This window comes from Planococcus citri, chromosome 5, assembly GCF_950023065.1.
Source record: "Planococcus citri chromosome 5, ihPlaCitr1.1, whole genome shotgun sequence".
NCBI classification, from domain to species: domain Eukaryota; kingdom Metazoa; phylum Arthropoda; class Insecta; order Hemiptera; family Pseudococcidae; genus Planococcus; species Planococcus citri.
The window spans coordinates 61,278,229-61,291,752 of NC_088681.1; the positions used below are offsets into that span (position 1 = coordinate 61,278,229).

Genomic DNA, 13,524 nt, shown 5'->3' on the forward strand with positions numbered 1-13,524 from the left:
GGGCCCTCGACTATAATAAAAAATTTTATTACCTACATACCTACGTATTTTTTTTGATTTTTGAAGGCCTAAGAAATAATTTTCCTGAGCGAAGCGATGGCGAATGCTTTCGTGAGCTGTTTTTTCGAGATGTCTAAAAACGAGTTTTTTTAATTCGAGGAGTTTATTTTTACTTTTGAAAAGAGAACCGGCTCGAGCGAAGCGATGCAAAAAGTTCTGAATCGAATTTTGTATTTATACCTAAGACACTTGGAGTGAATTTACTAAGGACCTACTGAACTTCCAAAGTCTTGAAGCATTTCAACGCCTGCCTCCCTCTTCTTGGCCACAGGTTATTTAGCAGGAAAAAAATTATCGAGTTGGAGAAAGTTTCAATGTTTTTAAAAAAATTTCGGGGCATTTCAAAGCCTCCTCCCTTCTTCTGAGCCGCATTTTTCTTCGCAAAAAAGGCGATAAATTCGGCAGATACATACATACGTCACATAAACGTAAAATTTTCGATAAAACTCATTTTTAAAACTTTTTCCGGAAGGGGGAGTCCATTAGGGACTATCATTGTTTGGGAAACCAAGGGAGTTCTTAGTTTTTTTGTGTTATTTTTTGAAAATGAGATCATTTAGAAGAATTCTGACGCAGATATATAATTTTTTTTTGTGGATACAAATTTTTTTATTTGAATATTTTTTTCTACCTAAAGTGAGGGTGAATCTACCAAAAAAAAAACGAGCATTCAAAATCTCGACCTTCTCATTTCATATGAAAAATTGGCCAAATCAAGTACACAAATTTTTAATTGGATAAAATAGGTTAAAAAAGTCTAAATATTCTTTTTTATGGTCTTGTAGATATGAATATGCAAAAGTATGCTCACACAAATCAAGCTCAATTTACTAGGAATTTTATCAATCCTGGAAATAATATTAATGGTAAAACATGAAAATATAAGTAATCATTATCAGAATCATCATCAGCATCAACTTCATAATTATCCACTGATCTTCTTATACAATCGGCAACGTACACCAAATATGGATTGTAGTTATTTTTGTTATGCGCAATGTCAAGAACGGCATGATATCTAAAAATTGAAAAGAAAACAAGAACAGTGACCTATTGGGATATTTATTTTTTTTAAAATAGTTCTCTCCTCTATTACTTACTTTGCAATTTCAGCTGCTGGTATGGTAACCCAACAAGGCATACGAGTAGATTTACGTAAAATATCATTCAAGATGATCCTCGATGTTCTGCCATTTCCAGCCCCAAAAGGATAGATAGTGAGGAGATGATATTTAGCCATGGCAGCGAAAATCAGCGTGTTCGTTTCGCTATTAATTGCTATCCTGAACCATTTAAAATAGTTCTCCAGATGTTGGTGAAGTTCGTGTGGAGGAGGAGTTTGCCTGAATGTAGTCAATGATCCTTTGTTTGGTGACCGAATAATTGAAGGGTGACTTTCCAAAACGCACTAAGTCCATTTTTGACAAAAATGAGTTAGGTGCACCATCTGGTAGTAAAACATGTGACCTATCACTCCAAGTGATAAAAATTGCAAAAAGCTGCCGTTTCATGCCTACTTTGAAAGCCTAAAAGTGCCGGTAAAAAAAATGATTTTCCAAAACGCACTAAATCCACAAAACAGATCTGTTTTGTGGATTTAGTGCGTTTTGGAAAATCATGGATTTAGTGCATTTTGGAAAATCATGGATTTAGTGCATTTTGGAAAACCAATCAAGTTCTAAAAGTTACAAAATGTCTTTAACAAATTTCATTAAATGAAATTTATGAAATTTGTTAAAGACATTTTGTAACTTTTAGAACTTGATTGGTTTTCCAAAATGCACTAAATCCATGATTTTCCAAAATGCACTAAATCCATGATTTTCCAAAACGCACTAAATCCAGTGTTCAACATTTCACAGCTCCGTACGTCAAAAATATGGTTACGTAACTCCGGATTTTAAAAGAGACCGATGCCTAAACACCTCGAATAGGGAACTTTATCATCATTGGTGATGGAGAATTCACAGTACTTCGCATCCGCATTTTTTTACGATTTCTGAAAAAACCGGTTTTTGGACTTAGTGCGTTTTGGAAAGTCACCCTTCAATTACATTGTGATCTCTTATTTTACCAGCAAGTTGGTTATCTTTTATCATAACCAATCGATGTATTTGGAGCAAATGGTTCAAATTGAAATCTTGTAAACTGCGAAGCAGAATAAAAGCAGATATACGTAAATTAAAATATTGTTGGTGTCTTGATCTTTGAAAATTTTTTAATAAAAATGTAGGTACCTAGACCTACTTACTTTAGGGTATTTGCGTACAGGGATGCACGTTTAATAATTTCTATATTCTCGTCAGTTGGAGAAACATTTTCAATAAGAAGAGTCTGTTTGGAGTACTGAAATTGTTTTCAATATTTCATCATTACATATCTACATGTCAGGCCGGGCGGTAGCACGGCGAGGGGGTTGGGAATTGTAGTATTACCTAATTTAATGAAAAACTGAAGACTAGATTTGATTTTTTACTCACCTCGTGAAAAGATTTACTGACACTCATCACATCTTGCGGGAAGTTCCCCGGATCTTTGAATTTATCAGTCATTGCATCGACAATTTTGGTAACTACGAATGAAAAATGTTTACAATAAAAGTATGAAGTAGGTACCTACAAAATGTGAACCATTTATAGTCTACAGTCCAAGAGCGAAAAAGTGTCATTTGAGTGGGCCGTTTTTGGGGACAAAAAAAAGAGTGGGCTTTTCGTTAGTATATCACTAGCCGGGCTCGGATTTTTATGCTGGAGCATATTTTTTGTATGCATAGAGGATAGGGAATTTTTCAATTATCTCCACAATTCATGAGATTTCAAGTAAAATGAGGCCAATTTGTTAGAGCATAATATTTTGGCATATTTCACCATAAAAGCATATAAATGCATATTTTGGCATTTTTTTAGTGAAAATTTTGTGTTTTTAGAGCATATTTTACGTTTTTTTTTTTTTTTTTTGGGGGGGGGGTGTTTATAATTACAAGATTATTACACCCGTAAGGGGGGGGGCTAGATTTGGTTTGTGAGGCCGATGTTTTCTACTAGGGAGATGAATTTTTGTATTTCTGAGGGTTCGTCAGGGATAGTAGGTGGGTTTTCTTTTATCTGTAGTGTAAGTCTGTTTTGTTTTAGTTGGGGACAGTTGAAAAGTATGTGTTGGATGGATATGGGTTCGTTTCTGTAAAATTGGCATGAGGGTTTTGGTTCTTTTTGGTATAAGTGGTTATGAGTAATTTTTGTGTGGCCTATTCTTAGTCTAGTAATCAGGATTTCTTCTTTTCTGTTCAGGTGGCCTAGTTTTTTCCAGGGGAGAGTAGTTTTTTTATGTTGGAAGAGTTTGTTTGAAGTTTGTTGTGACCAAAAGTTCTGCCAGTTAGTAAATGTGATGTGAGTGATTAGAGATTTAATGTCATCAGGAGTGAGAGTGGTGAGAGGGGAGGGGGTAGCGGCTGTTTTTGCTAATCTATCAACAGTTTCGTTTCCAGTAATACCTATGTGGCTGGGAACATACATGAAGCTAATTGAGTAATCATAATATTGGAGGTTAAAAAGGGACTTATGTATGTCTTGGACTATGGGATGGTCAGAAAAAATGTTTTGAATGGATAGCAGTGAACTTAGTGAGTCGCTTTGGATTAAGAATTTTTTATTTTCTGATTGAATGGAAATTATATCTATTAGGCAATGTTTTATGGCAGTGAGTTCAGCAGTAAAAATTGAGGCACAGTTGTGAATTTTGAAACTGAAAACTTTGTCATTAATTGAGTAAGCATAACCAGTATGAATATTAGAAATTTTTGAACCATCTGTGAAGCATAAGTTATATTCAGTATAGTTTGATAACAGTTCTAAGTAATGACTCTTGATTAATAATGGGGAGTGATCATGTTTTGAGTAGTTTCTTAAGTAAAATTCCATCTGAATAGGTTTGAGAGACCAAGGGGGATAAGATATTGGTTGATGTATTAGGTTTTTTAGGTCAATTTGTAGGTTGTTCATATTTTTGATAAATTCTGGGATTGGACCTGAAGTATGGAGGAAATGCTGAGAGCTGTAGACATTGAGTGACCTTTGAAGAGGGTGAGATGGATTACACGTTTATAGCGATTTTTAGGGAATATTTTGCTCAATTTCAAATTTTTGCATAAAAGTAGTACCTATTTGGCTATTTTTCATTTTTTCCCCTCAAAATTTGTGAAACTGGCAATTTTTTATTCCTTTAATAATGGAATCAGAATTACCTTTTTGTGATTTTAAAATGCTCTGTTTTGCATTCATGATCGTGAATTGTTGGTATTACACAACAAGATTAGAAAAATTGTATAGGAATTGATTTTTCCTGTAAAACAATTCCCATATCGTTAGGGAATATTTTTACTTTTTAGAGCATATTTTGGCCTTTTTTAGGGAATATTTAAGCGCATATTTTGTTTTTTTTTTAGAGAATGAATATCCGACCCCTGCTAATGATATACTAACGAAAAGCCTACTCTTTTTTTTGTCCCTCAAAGAAGCCAACTCTTTTCGGTTTCTAGAGCACTTTTTGGTGTTTGGACTGTAGACTATTAGGTACGTGAAATCGGTTTTAACCTTACCACATTTGCAAGGAGTACGATAAGAACTTGATGGTTCGCATTTATTTTCATCGCAAGGTATACTGGTGTCTTCGTCAATGAAGATGGATTCCTTTTCTAAGAAAAAATATCATACATTTATTTAACGAATACAATAATTTTTCATATGCATATACTTTAGATGATCAAAAACACAAGTTATTGCTCACCTGATGATGACACCCTCTTAGGAATTTGAGATTCGGTAATCTTTTTTGGGCAATTTCCCCGAATTATTCGATTAATTACAGACACTAATTTTGAGTTAAACCCCATCGTAGTTGTTTCACAATTATCACTCTCCAAATACAGTATAATCAATATGTACTCGATGGATGTAAAAAGATGATGCAACACATAAACACGAAAGAATCACTGTACATGAACACTGATCATTGAAATTTCAAACGAGATGAGAATAACTTCGAACTACAAAGGTTAAAAAGTAAACTGCTATGTGTAAGGTAAAAGGTAACAGTAACAACTGGTTCAGGATGTACTCCTGCTATGCCTAGCGGGTGATCAAGGGATGGTTGGAAGAGGATGCGATGTTCGTTGTGAGAGAAATGTCCTGGGGTAGAGTGGTCCTGGTTTTCAAATTCGGGGTTTCCCCCCTTCCAACCCCCAAAGTGGTAACCTGTGGTGAGAAAATAATTCCCTATTTTTTATTTTTTTCTATTTTCAAAAAATTTGAGCTGGGTGGGCTCCTTCATTTTTAAAAATTAAAAGAAAAAAAATACGTAGCAGTCTGCCGCTATGTAAGAGCCAAATTTTTGTGCCAGAAACATTGAGGGCACTTGAACTACTCGCACCCCCTTGGACTTCACCCAATTACCTCCTGCAAGTGCTTGGACTACTCGCACCCTCGCTTCGCTCCTGTGTTTCGCCCGTGTTTGGGGGGACGAAGTCCCCCCTGCATGCCCCGTGGGCTTCGCTCAATTACCTCCTGCAAGTGCTTGGACTACTCGCACCCTCGCTTCACTCCTGTGCTTCGCCTGTATTTGGGGGGGACGACTCTCTCCTTCCACTATTTCCTCCTTATATTCGCGGGGGGACTCTGTCCCCCTGCACCCCCTCGGGCTTCGTCCAACTCTCTTCTTCCTCCTTCAAAAAAATGTGGTAACAAACCTGTCTTGACCCAGAAAAAGGTCAAATGAGGTTGGAAGGTAGAAACCGGCAAAAGGCACTTCGAGCACATCCTCCCATTGTACTGTGAAAATTTGGACCTTCTAGGTCAATTTGGAGGGGCTGTAGGCTTGGCTAAATGTCGAAATTTTCAAAAAAACATGTAAAATGGATGAAAAAATCCACTTTTTTGACCCTGGAGAGGGGTCAAATGGGGTTGGAAGGTAGAAACCTGCAAAAGGCACTTCTGGTACACCTTCCCAACGTGAAAATTTGGACCCTCTAGGTCAATTTGGACTTTGGAGGGGCTGTAGGTTTGGCTAAACGTCAAAAAACACGCAATAATACACTTTTTTGACCCTGGGGAGGGGTCAAATGGGGTTGGAAGGTTGAATCTTGCAAAAAGCACACAAGGGGCACCCTCTCATTGTATGCTGGGAATTTGGACCCCCTAGGTCAATTTCAGGGGTGAGGGGGTCAAAAACTGGGGTTAAATGTGGTTTTTCCATTCTCAATCAGGGTGGGAATGACCTAGGAACCTGAAATTTGGATATGTTGATCACAATGGGGGTACTGACCAATGGTATGATTTTGGACTCTTTTCATCCATTTGGGGTCATATTATACCCATCCAAAAAAATAACCTTTCTGTAAAAATGTGGTTGGAAGGTTGAAACATGCAAAAGGCACCTTGGGTACATCCTCCCATTGTACTGTGAAAATTTGCACCCTCTAGGTCAATTTGAAGGGGCTGTAGGCTTGGCTAAATGTCGAAATTTTCAAAAAACATGTAAAATGGATGAAAAAATCCACTTTTTTGACTCTGGAGATGGGTCAAATGGGGTTGGAAGGTTGAAACCTGAAAAAGGCACTTCTGGTACATCCTCCCAATGTACTGTGAAAATTTGGACCCTCTAGGTCAATTTGGAGGGGCTGTAGGCTTGGCTAAACGCCAAAAAACATGCAAAAAACCACTTTTTTGACCCTGGAGAGAGGTCAAATGGGGTTGGAAAGATGAATCCTCCAAAAAGCACTCAAGGGGCACCCTCTGATTGTATGCTGAAAATGTGGACCACCCAGGTCAATTTTAGGGGTGAAGGGGTCAAAAATAGGAGTAAAATGTGGTTTTTCCCACCTAAAATGGGGTGGGGATGACCTAGAAGCTAAAATTTGGATATGTTGATCACAATGGAAGTAATGACCTATGGTATGATTTTGGACCTTTTTCGTTCATTTGGGGCCTTATTATGCCCCTCCAAAAAAATGGCCTTTCTGTAATTTTCAACTTTGACCCCTCAAACTGCAGGGGTCAGTTCTAGGTCTTACTGGTTTATTTAAAATTCATTAGCTTCTGGGAACGTGTTTTGCAGGATTTTATCACTCAGAGTCGCAGAGAATGCTTCCTTATTGGAGAAGGAAGGGGGCAGAAGATCAGAAATTCTCAACTAAGTCTCACGAACTTCCCAACTGGTCCCCCAGTTGACTAAAAAAAGATCTTAGGTTCATTTTTGGGGAGTGTAGGAGATGATACGGCGAATTTTTAAAGTGAAATAAGCGATAAAAATGTCATTTTTTAGGTTTAAAAATTCTCACATTTTCCACTTTTAAAAATTCTTATTTTTTTGTTTCGAATTTTCAAAAACTTTCAGGATGATTTTTTTTTTTTAGAAATTTCAATTTTCAAAAATAAGACTAAACAGGCTCGATTGATGCGCGGGCTAAAACTTTCGAAAATTTGTATTTTGAGGAAGGAAAAAATAATGTTTAAGACGATGTTTTTTAAGCGAGAAGCTTTTTTGAGAGGGTTTTGAAATTTTAGAATTTGAATAACTTTTTCCCAAAAATTTCTGAGGCAGACTGCTTTTGACATTTCTAAAAGTTGAAACTGCTAATTTGTCGAGTGTAAATCTTGCAAGTTTAACTGTACCGAGACAAAATTTTCCAACTTAGATTGAAATTTTAAGTTCACCAACGTGATTATTTATCAAAAAATTACATTATAACCTGGTCAGATCCACACCACCTCCCCTTTTTGCGGAACCCCCCTTTTTTTAAATTTCAGTAACACTTTTCTCAGCCCCATGTCAACCGATTTTGAAAATTTTTCTGGAGGTTATGTATATCCTTAGTAGGTATCCCCACAAAAATTTTCAACCCCCTCCCCTCATATTTACCCCTCAAAATGGCGTTTTTTTCATTTTTTATGCCTATTAACAATCAAGATTGCGAGGTACAATTTTGTAAACACGTTTTTTGGATGTATTTTTGGCCCCCAAACATCATATACTATATTAGAAATTTTTGCTTTGGTGCGCCGTGGTGAAAACTTGGAATAATGTATCGTAGGGGGTGGGGGGTGAAATGGGAATTTTGGGGGAAATGACTATCAATGAGTAGGGTATCGTTTTCATGTGATTCGATACCGCTGAGCACGAATATGACCTCAGATTTTCTGCTACACTCACCCCCTCTCCAGACCCCCTCAGCCCCGCCTCAATTTTCACGAATTTTCGAAATAAAGTCATTTTGATGACAGTGGTGTCGTTTTCATATGATTCGATACCGCTGAGCACAAATATGACCTCAGATTTTCTGCTACAATCACCTAGTCCTCTGCAGACCCCCTCAGCCCCCCTCATTTTTCACGATTTTCATAATTAAGTTATTTTGATGATGTTGGTTTCATTGCTCTGGGAAAATTACATAAGTTCATTGTTATTGTACAAACAATTCTCGTAGAATAAGCTACAGCACATGGCTTCCCCTCGAGGGGAGTGGACCCTTGAATTTTTTTCCACGCAATGTGATTTTTTATGTAGGTAGTCATTGAATTATAAAATACATACTCATACATACTCAAGTTACAGTTATCATGAATAATCATTATGCCACATATGCTCCGCATACCTATACAGTGCAGTACACATACAGATTTGTTGCGTTTTCTGCGTGGAAAAAATTCAAGGGTCCACCCCCCTCGAGGGGGAGCCATGTGCTGTAGCTTATTCTACGAGAAATTGTATGTACAATAACAATGAACTTATGTATTTGCCCACAGAAATGAAACCAACATCATCAAAATAACTTTATATCGAAAATCGTGAAAAATGAGGGTGGCTGAGGGGGTCTGCAGAGGAGTAGGTGATTGTAGCAGGAAATCTGAGGTCATATTCGTGCTCAGCGGTATCGAATCATATGAAAACGACACCAATGTCATCAGATTAACTTTATTTCGAAAATTCGTGAAAATTGAGGGGGGCTGAGGGAGGGGCAGGTGAGTGTAGCAGAAAATCTGAGGTCATATTCGTGCTCAGCGTTATCGAATCATATGAAAACGACACCAATGTCATCAAAATAACTATATTTTTCGAAAATCGTGAAAATTGAGGGGGGCTGAGGGGCTCTGGAGAGGGGTAGGTGAGTGTAGCAGAAAATCTGAGGTCATATTCGTGCTCAGCGGTATCAAGTCATATGAAAACGATACCCTACTCATTGATGGTCATTTCCCCCAAAATTCCCATTTCACCCTCCACCCCCCTACGATACATTATTCCAAGTTTTCACCACGGCGCACCAAAGCAAAAATTTCTAATATAGTATATGATGTTTGGGGGCCAAAAATACATCCAAAAAACGTGTTTACAAAATTGTACCTCGCAATCTTGATTGTTAATAGGCATAAAAAAAATGAAAAAAACGCCATTTTGAGGGGTAAATATGAGGGGGGGTTGAAAATTTTTATGGGGATACCTACTAAAGATATGAAGAGTGATATTCCAAAACTCGCTTTGTCCATTTTTATCAAAGCCAGTTTTCAGCGGTACCTGGTAGATGAAGTATTAACTCACATTCCTACATACATCATCAACCTACCAAAATGAGGCGTTAAACTCACCTAAATAGCCAATTCACTAAAAAAAAATTGAAAAAAATAATGTTCCAAAACGCGCTTTGTCCATTTTTATTGAAATTTTTTCAGCAGTATTTGGTGGAGGAAGTGTATACCTACACTCCTACTTCATAAATCCACCCAAATAAAGTGTTAAACTCGCCTAAAAAGCCAATTTACCCGTTTAAAGGGAAACTGTTTTTCCTTCTTCCTGAAAAGTTGTGAAAATGGACAAAGCGAGTTTTGGAATATCACTCTTCATATACATAACTTCCAGAAAAATTTTCAAAATCGGTTGACATGGGGCTGAGAAAAGTGTTACGGAAATTTCAAAAAAGGGGGGTTCCGCAAAAAGGGGAGGTGGTGTAGATCTGAAATTTTTCACACTGTAGTTTCTCGATGGTACCCACTTTCAATACTGATATCAACCCGAACGCTCTCGGGGCTCATTTCACCCCGCCTATGCGCCGATATCCCTTTTGTGTTTTTTAGAAAACCCCTCACATTTGAATGGTTCCTGCTCCACCCCCCTTGGGGGTAGAAGTGAAGTTGATATATCATTAGATCGGAAATTTTACGTAGATTCTTGTATCTAACCTCATCCGTCGCTAAAATGCAATGCGGGGGAGAAAATTGCAAAAAAACTGGTTTTGGGGGGCTTAGATCCACAATAGGGGAGAACGCTCACCAGGGACGACCGGGGACTCATCGAATTCGTGTTCAGCACAAGAAAATGCACCAGTATACCAAAATTCTGCTTTCTACCTCACTTTTCCCAATGGAATGTTATTTTTCCTGGACTAGGAGGCCAGCTTTATTTTCAAGGGAGGGGTCTAAAATCGCCATGAGAGTTCATTTCACTCAACAGGGACTTTTTAGTGATATTAGAAGTTGAAATTTTGAAATTTAAAATTTTTAAAAAATTTTCAAAATTGAAAGGCCCAACGTAGCCCGAATTTTTCAAAAATGGAAAAAATAAAAAATACGGAATTATTTTCTCACTAGAGGTCACCACTTTGAAGGTTGGGACCAGAAGAAATCGCAATTTTTTTGGCATGTGTTTAAGAACCATCCTAATCCTGAGTCCAGGCACGAAGCTGAGAGGAGAGGCAAAAGGGCAGCTTGCCCCCCCCCCACAGTGTTCCGCAAAAGTTGGGAAAAGTTGGGAAATTGTGAGAAAATCAAGAATGTTAAGAAAATACAAAAATTCCAACAATATTTTAGTTTCAGAGTTTTCAAAAATTCAAATTTTTTACAACTGTCAAATTGTATTTATCTGAGCAATCACTATAGACTATGTTAATAACTTTCCCAACTTCTGAATTCAAATCTGATGTCTGTAAATAAGCATTTACTTAAAATATTTTTCAGAATCGAAAAATTCAAAAGACGAATTAATGAAAACTGCTCCATCAAAAAAAAAAAAAAAAATCGAATGATTTCCACAATACCAATACCAATTTTTCCCAATTTTCTGGAAGCGATGATACATGAGGAAAATCTTCTCATTTTCATAGAAGTGTTCTTCATTAGAGTATATACCTACCTATAAAAAATGACAAATTGAATTAAATTCAAGAAGGGAGTTAATTTTCATACAAACAACGCTGCTAGTTTGCTACCGATACCTATCAAGTTTATTACGAATAAATTTGCGGTAAGTGATTAGCATTATTTTACATAAAAAAGCAATTACATAATAAGACAAGCGGGTATCATTCAGATCAACATTTAATAGCGCGAAAAATACTCTGGATTTTCCTCATGTTAATATAAGCTGCCGACTGAGTTTGAAAATTATTGATGCGTATCGTCAATATAGGTAAACAATAAACATAGGTATCGATATCATTCGAGAAAATTCATATTCGGATAAATAGATTATTCGCCAAGAAAATTGTATATATCTTCACAATGAGCAGAACTACCTATTAGTCTACTGAACTATATATTTTCATCGAGTTGGTATTACTCGAATAGGTGATTCATTAGATAATATTTTCACGAGAGTATTTATTGAATAATTTTCAGATCAAGTTTTCTCGATCCACTCCGCGGTAATGCGCATCAGATAACTTCTACGATTATGTAGCTTTAGTTTTAGGTAGGTAGGTATACTTACTCGTATCAGTCGTATCTAATTAGTACGATATAGAGCTCGATGAATCGATGAACTGTGATGCTGATCAAAACTGGTGTTTGTTACGTGATGTGATCGTCGTTTCAAATTATTTAAAAATTCGAACGACAAAATACGTACGTAATTAATCGTCGAAGAATTCACGACGCTTAATTATACCTACTCATCGGCATCATTGCGTATAAATTTAGATAATTTCTGTTATTTCTGAACAAATTGACGATGATTATGCTTATAGATTTTTACTGCGCTTTAAATCTGGAAAATTGAGACGAACTTGTACAGATGAATCGATCGTACCTATACTTATGTCAAATTATAAACTAGATATGAATTTGTCAAAATCCTTCACTCATCTGGAAAATGAGACGATTTGGTGTAGATATCTACGAGTAAACATCAATGAGGCACGAGTTGTAAATAATAACCAAACAACATAAAATACATATTAGAATTTTGGTAGGTCGAGGTATCAGTTGAACAGTGAACAATATAAATCAACTTGTTCGTACGTTCTTTCGAACACGTCCGCAAACAGGTCTGATTCATACCTTGAAATGAAACCTGGAGCCAACAAAGAAAAAAACAAATTTGATGATAATTTTAAAGCACTGGAATTGAGAATATTTTTTTTTTAAAAAAAGGTCAAGCTTTAATAAATACGAGCCAAATAACAAAAACTTGTTTTAGTTAAATTGAAAATTTATACGAGTACATATAATAGGTATCTGTACAGATAGTAGGTACCAGCACAAAAAATTGGTCATTAGAACATCCAGTTTTATTTCACCTTCCTACCTATGCACTTTTCTGGTTTTAATACCTATTTTATTATCTAGGGTATTTTACTTAATCAACTATTTAGAAAAATATCTTTTTGATCGGTGTAGGCACTATTTTGAGTTTTACTCGTAGAAAATGGTTGAATCAATAAACAGAATCCAATATACGAGCTCAGCATCTTCCTAAACCTAACAAGCGACATGTCGCACGTTATTACAAATTATTTTGAACTTTTACCACGTCTTAGAAACAGTTAGAAGAGGGGTTCAAAGGCACGGGCCGTTGAGAGGGGGCATAGGGGCTTTCTGGAAGGGTTAGCAAAAGAAGGGTCTGTGATGGGAAAAAATCCTAGTTTTTTACTTCTCAAAAAAAATAAATAAATTCGAAAACTCAGAGGCGTAGCCAGGGGGGTGTTGGGGGGGGGGTCTCAACCCTTCTTGAGCTCAGGGTCGCCGTTAAAATTTGAGGAATAAAATTGCTCCACTGCACGTGCATTCAAAAACTCCCATTTTTTAGACTCCTTGAAGGGTCTATTAGTCAATTTAGGCTTAAAATTGGTTGAAATGAAAATCCCAAAACCAGAACCGATTCTTCTCGGAACCAAAAAAATTTTTCCAACCTCGAAACGGAAATAAAAATCTATAAGAACAATACTAAAACAAATCCAATCCCGAAATGAAGAAATTTTGATCCCAAAACCGAAACCCAATCCCAAAATTGTTTCGGACCCACAGCTCTGGTAGAAATATAACGTTATTGATAAATTTTGAAAATTTTCGGTCTAGAAAAAGACTTATAAATGCTGACTTTTTTGAAACTTAATAGCACATTTTTGAAGTATTTTGCCTTCGCTTTGCTCAAGCTAAATACAGTTTTTTTATTTCTAAATTTTTGCACCTGTTCAAGGTAGAGGTA

General features: G+C 36.6%; 2 protein-coding genes across 2 annotated transcripts in view; one reads left to right on the forward strand and one right to left on the reverse strand.

Annotated features, from left to right (window-relative positions):
• The window catches only part of LOC135848931 (uncharacterized), a 73,056-nt gene that overhangs the window by 39,726 nt on the left and 19,806 nt on the right, over positions 1-13,524 (forward strand). The window lies entirely within an intron of this gene.
• Positions 1,830-5,161, reverse strand: LOC135848769 (uncharacterized). Its single transcript, XM_065368754.1, has 5 exons — positions 4,843-5,161; positions 4,655-4,750; positions 2,541-2,632; positions 2,312-2,406; positions 1,830-2,208 (listed from the first exon to the last, which is right to left on the reverse strand). Exons 1-5 carry the CDS (start codon positions 4,946-4,948, stop codon positions 2,100-2,102), a joined length of 498 nt encoding a protein of 165 aa, XP_065224826.1. The 5' UTR covers positions 4,949-5,161; the 3' UTR covers positions 1,830-2,099.

What these genes read in the sequence shown, in the direction of transcription:
- LOC135848769 (XM_065368754.1), bottom strand. Translation starts at nt 4,948, where the DNA reads ATGGGGTTTAACTCAAAATTAGTGTCTGTAATTAATCGAATAATTCGG. An exon ending in TAAGAGGGTGTCATCATCAG is followed by an intron (nt 4,751 to 4,842) that starts GTGAGCAATAAC and finishes ATTTTTTCTTAG; the next exon opens with AAAAGGAATCCATCTTCATT. An exon ending in TCAGTAAATCTTTTCACGAG is followed by an intron (nt 2,407 to 2,540) that starts GTGAGTAAAAAA and finishes AAACAATTTCAG; the next exon opens with TACTCCAAACAGACTCTTCT.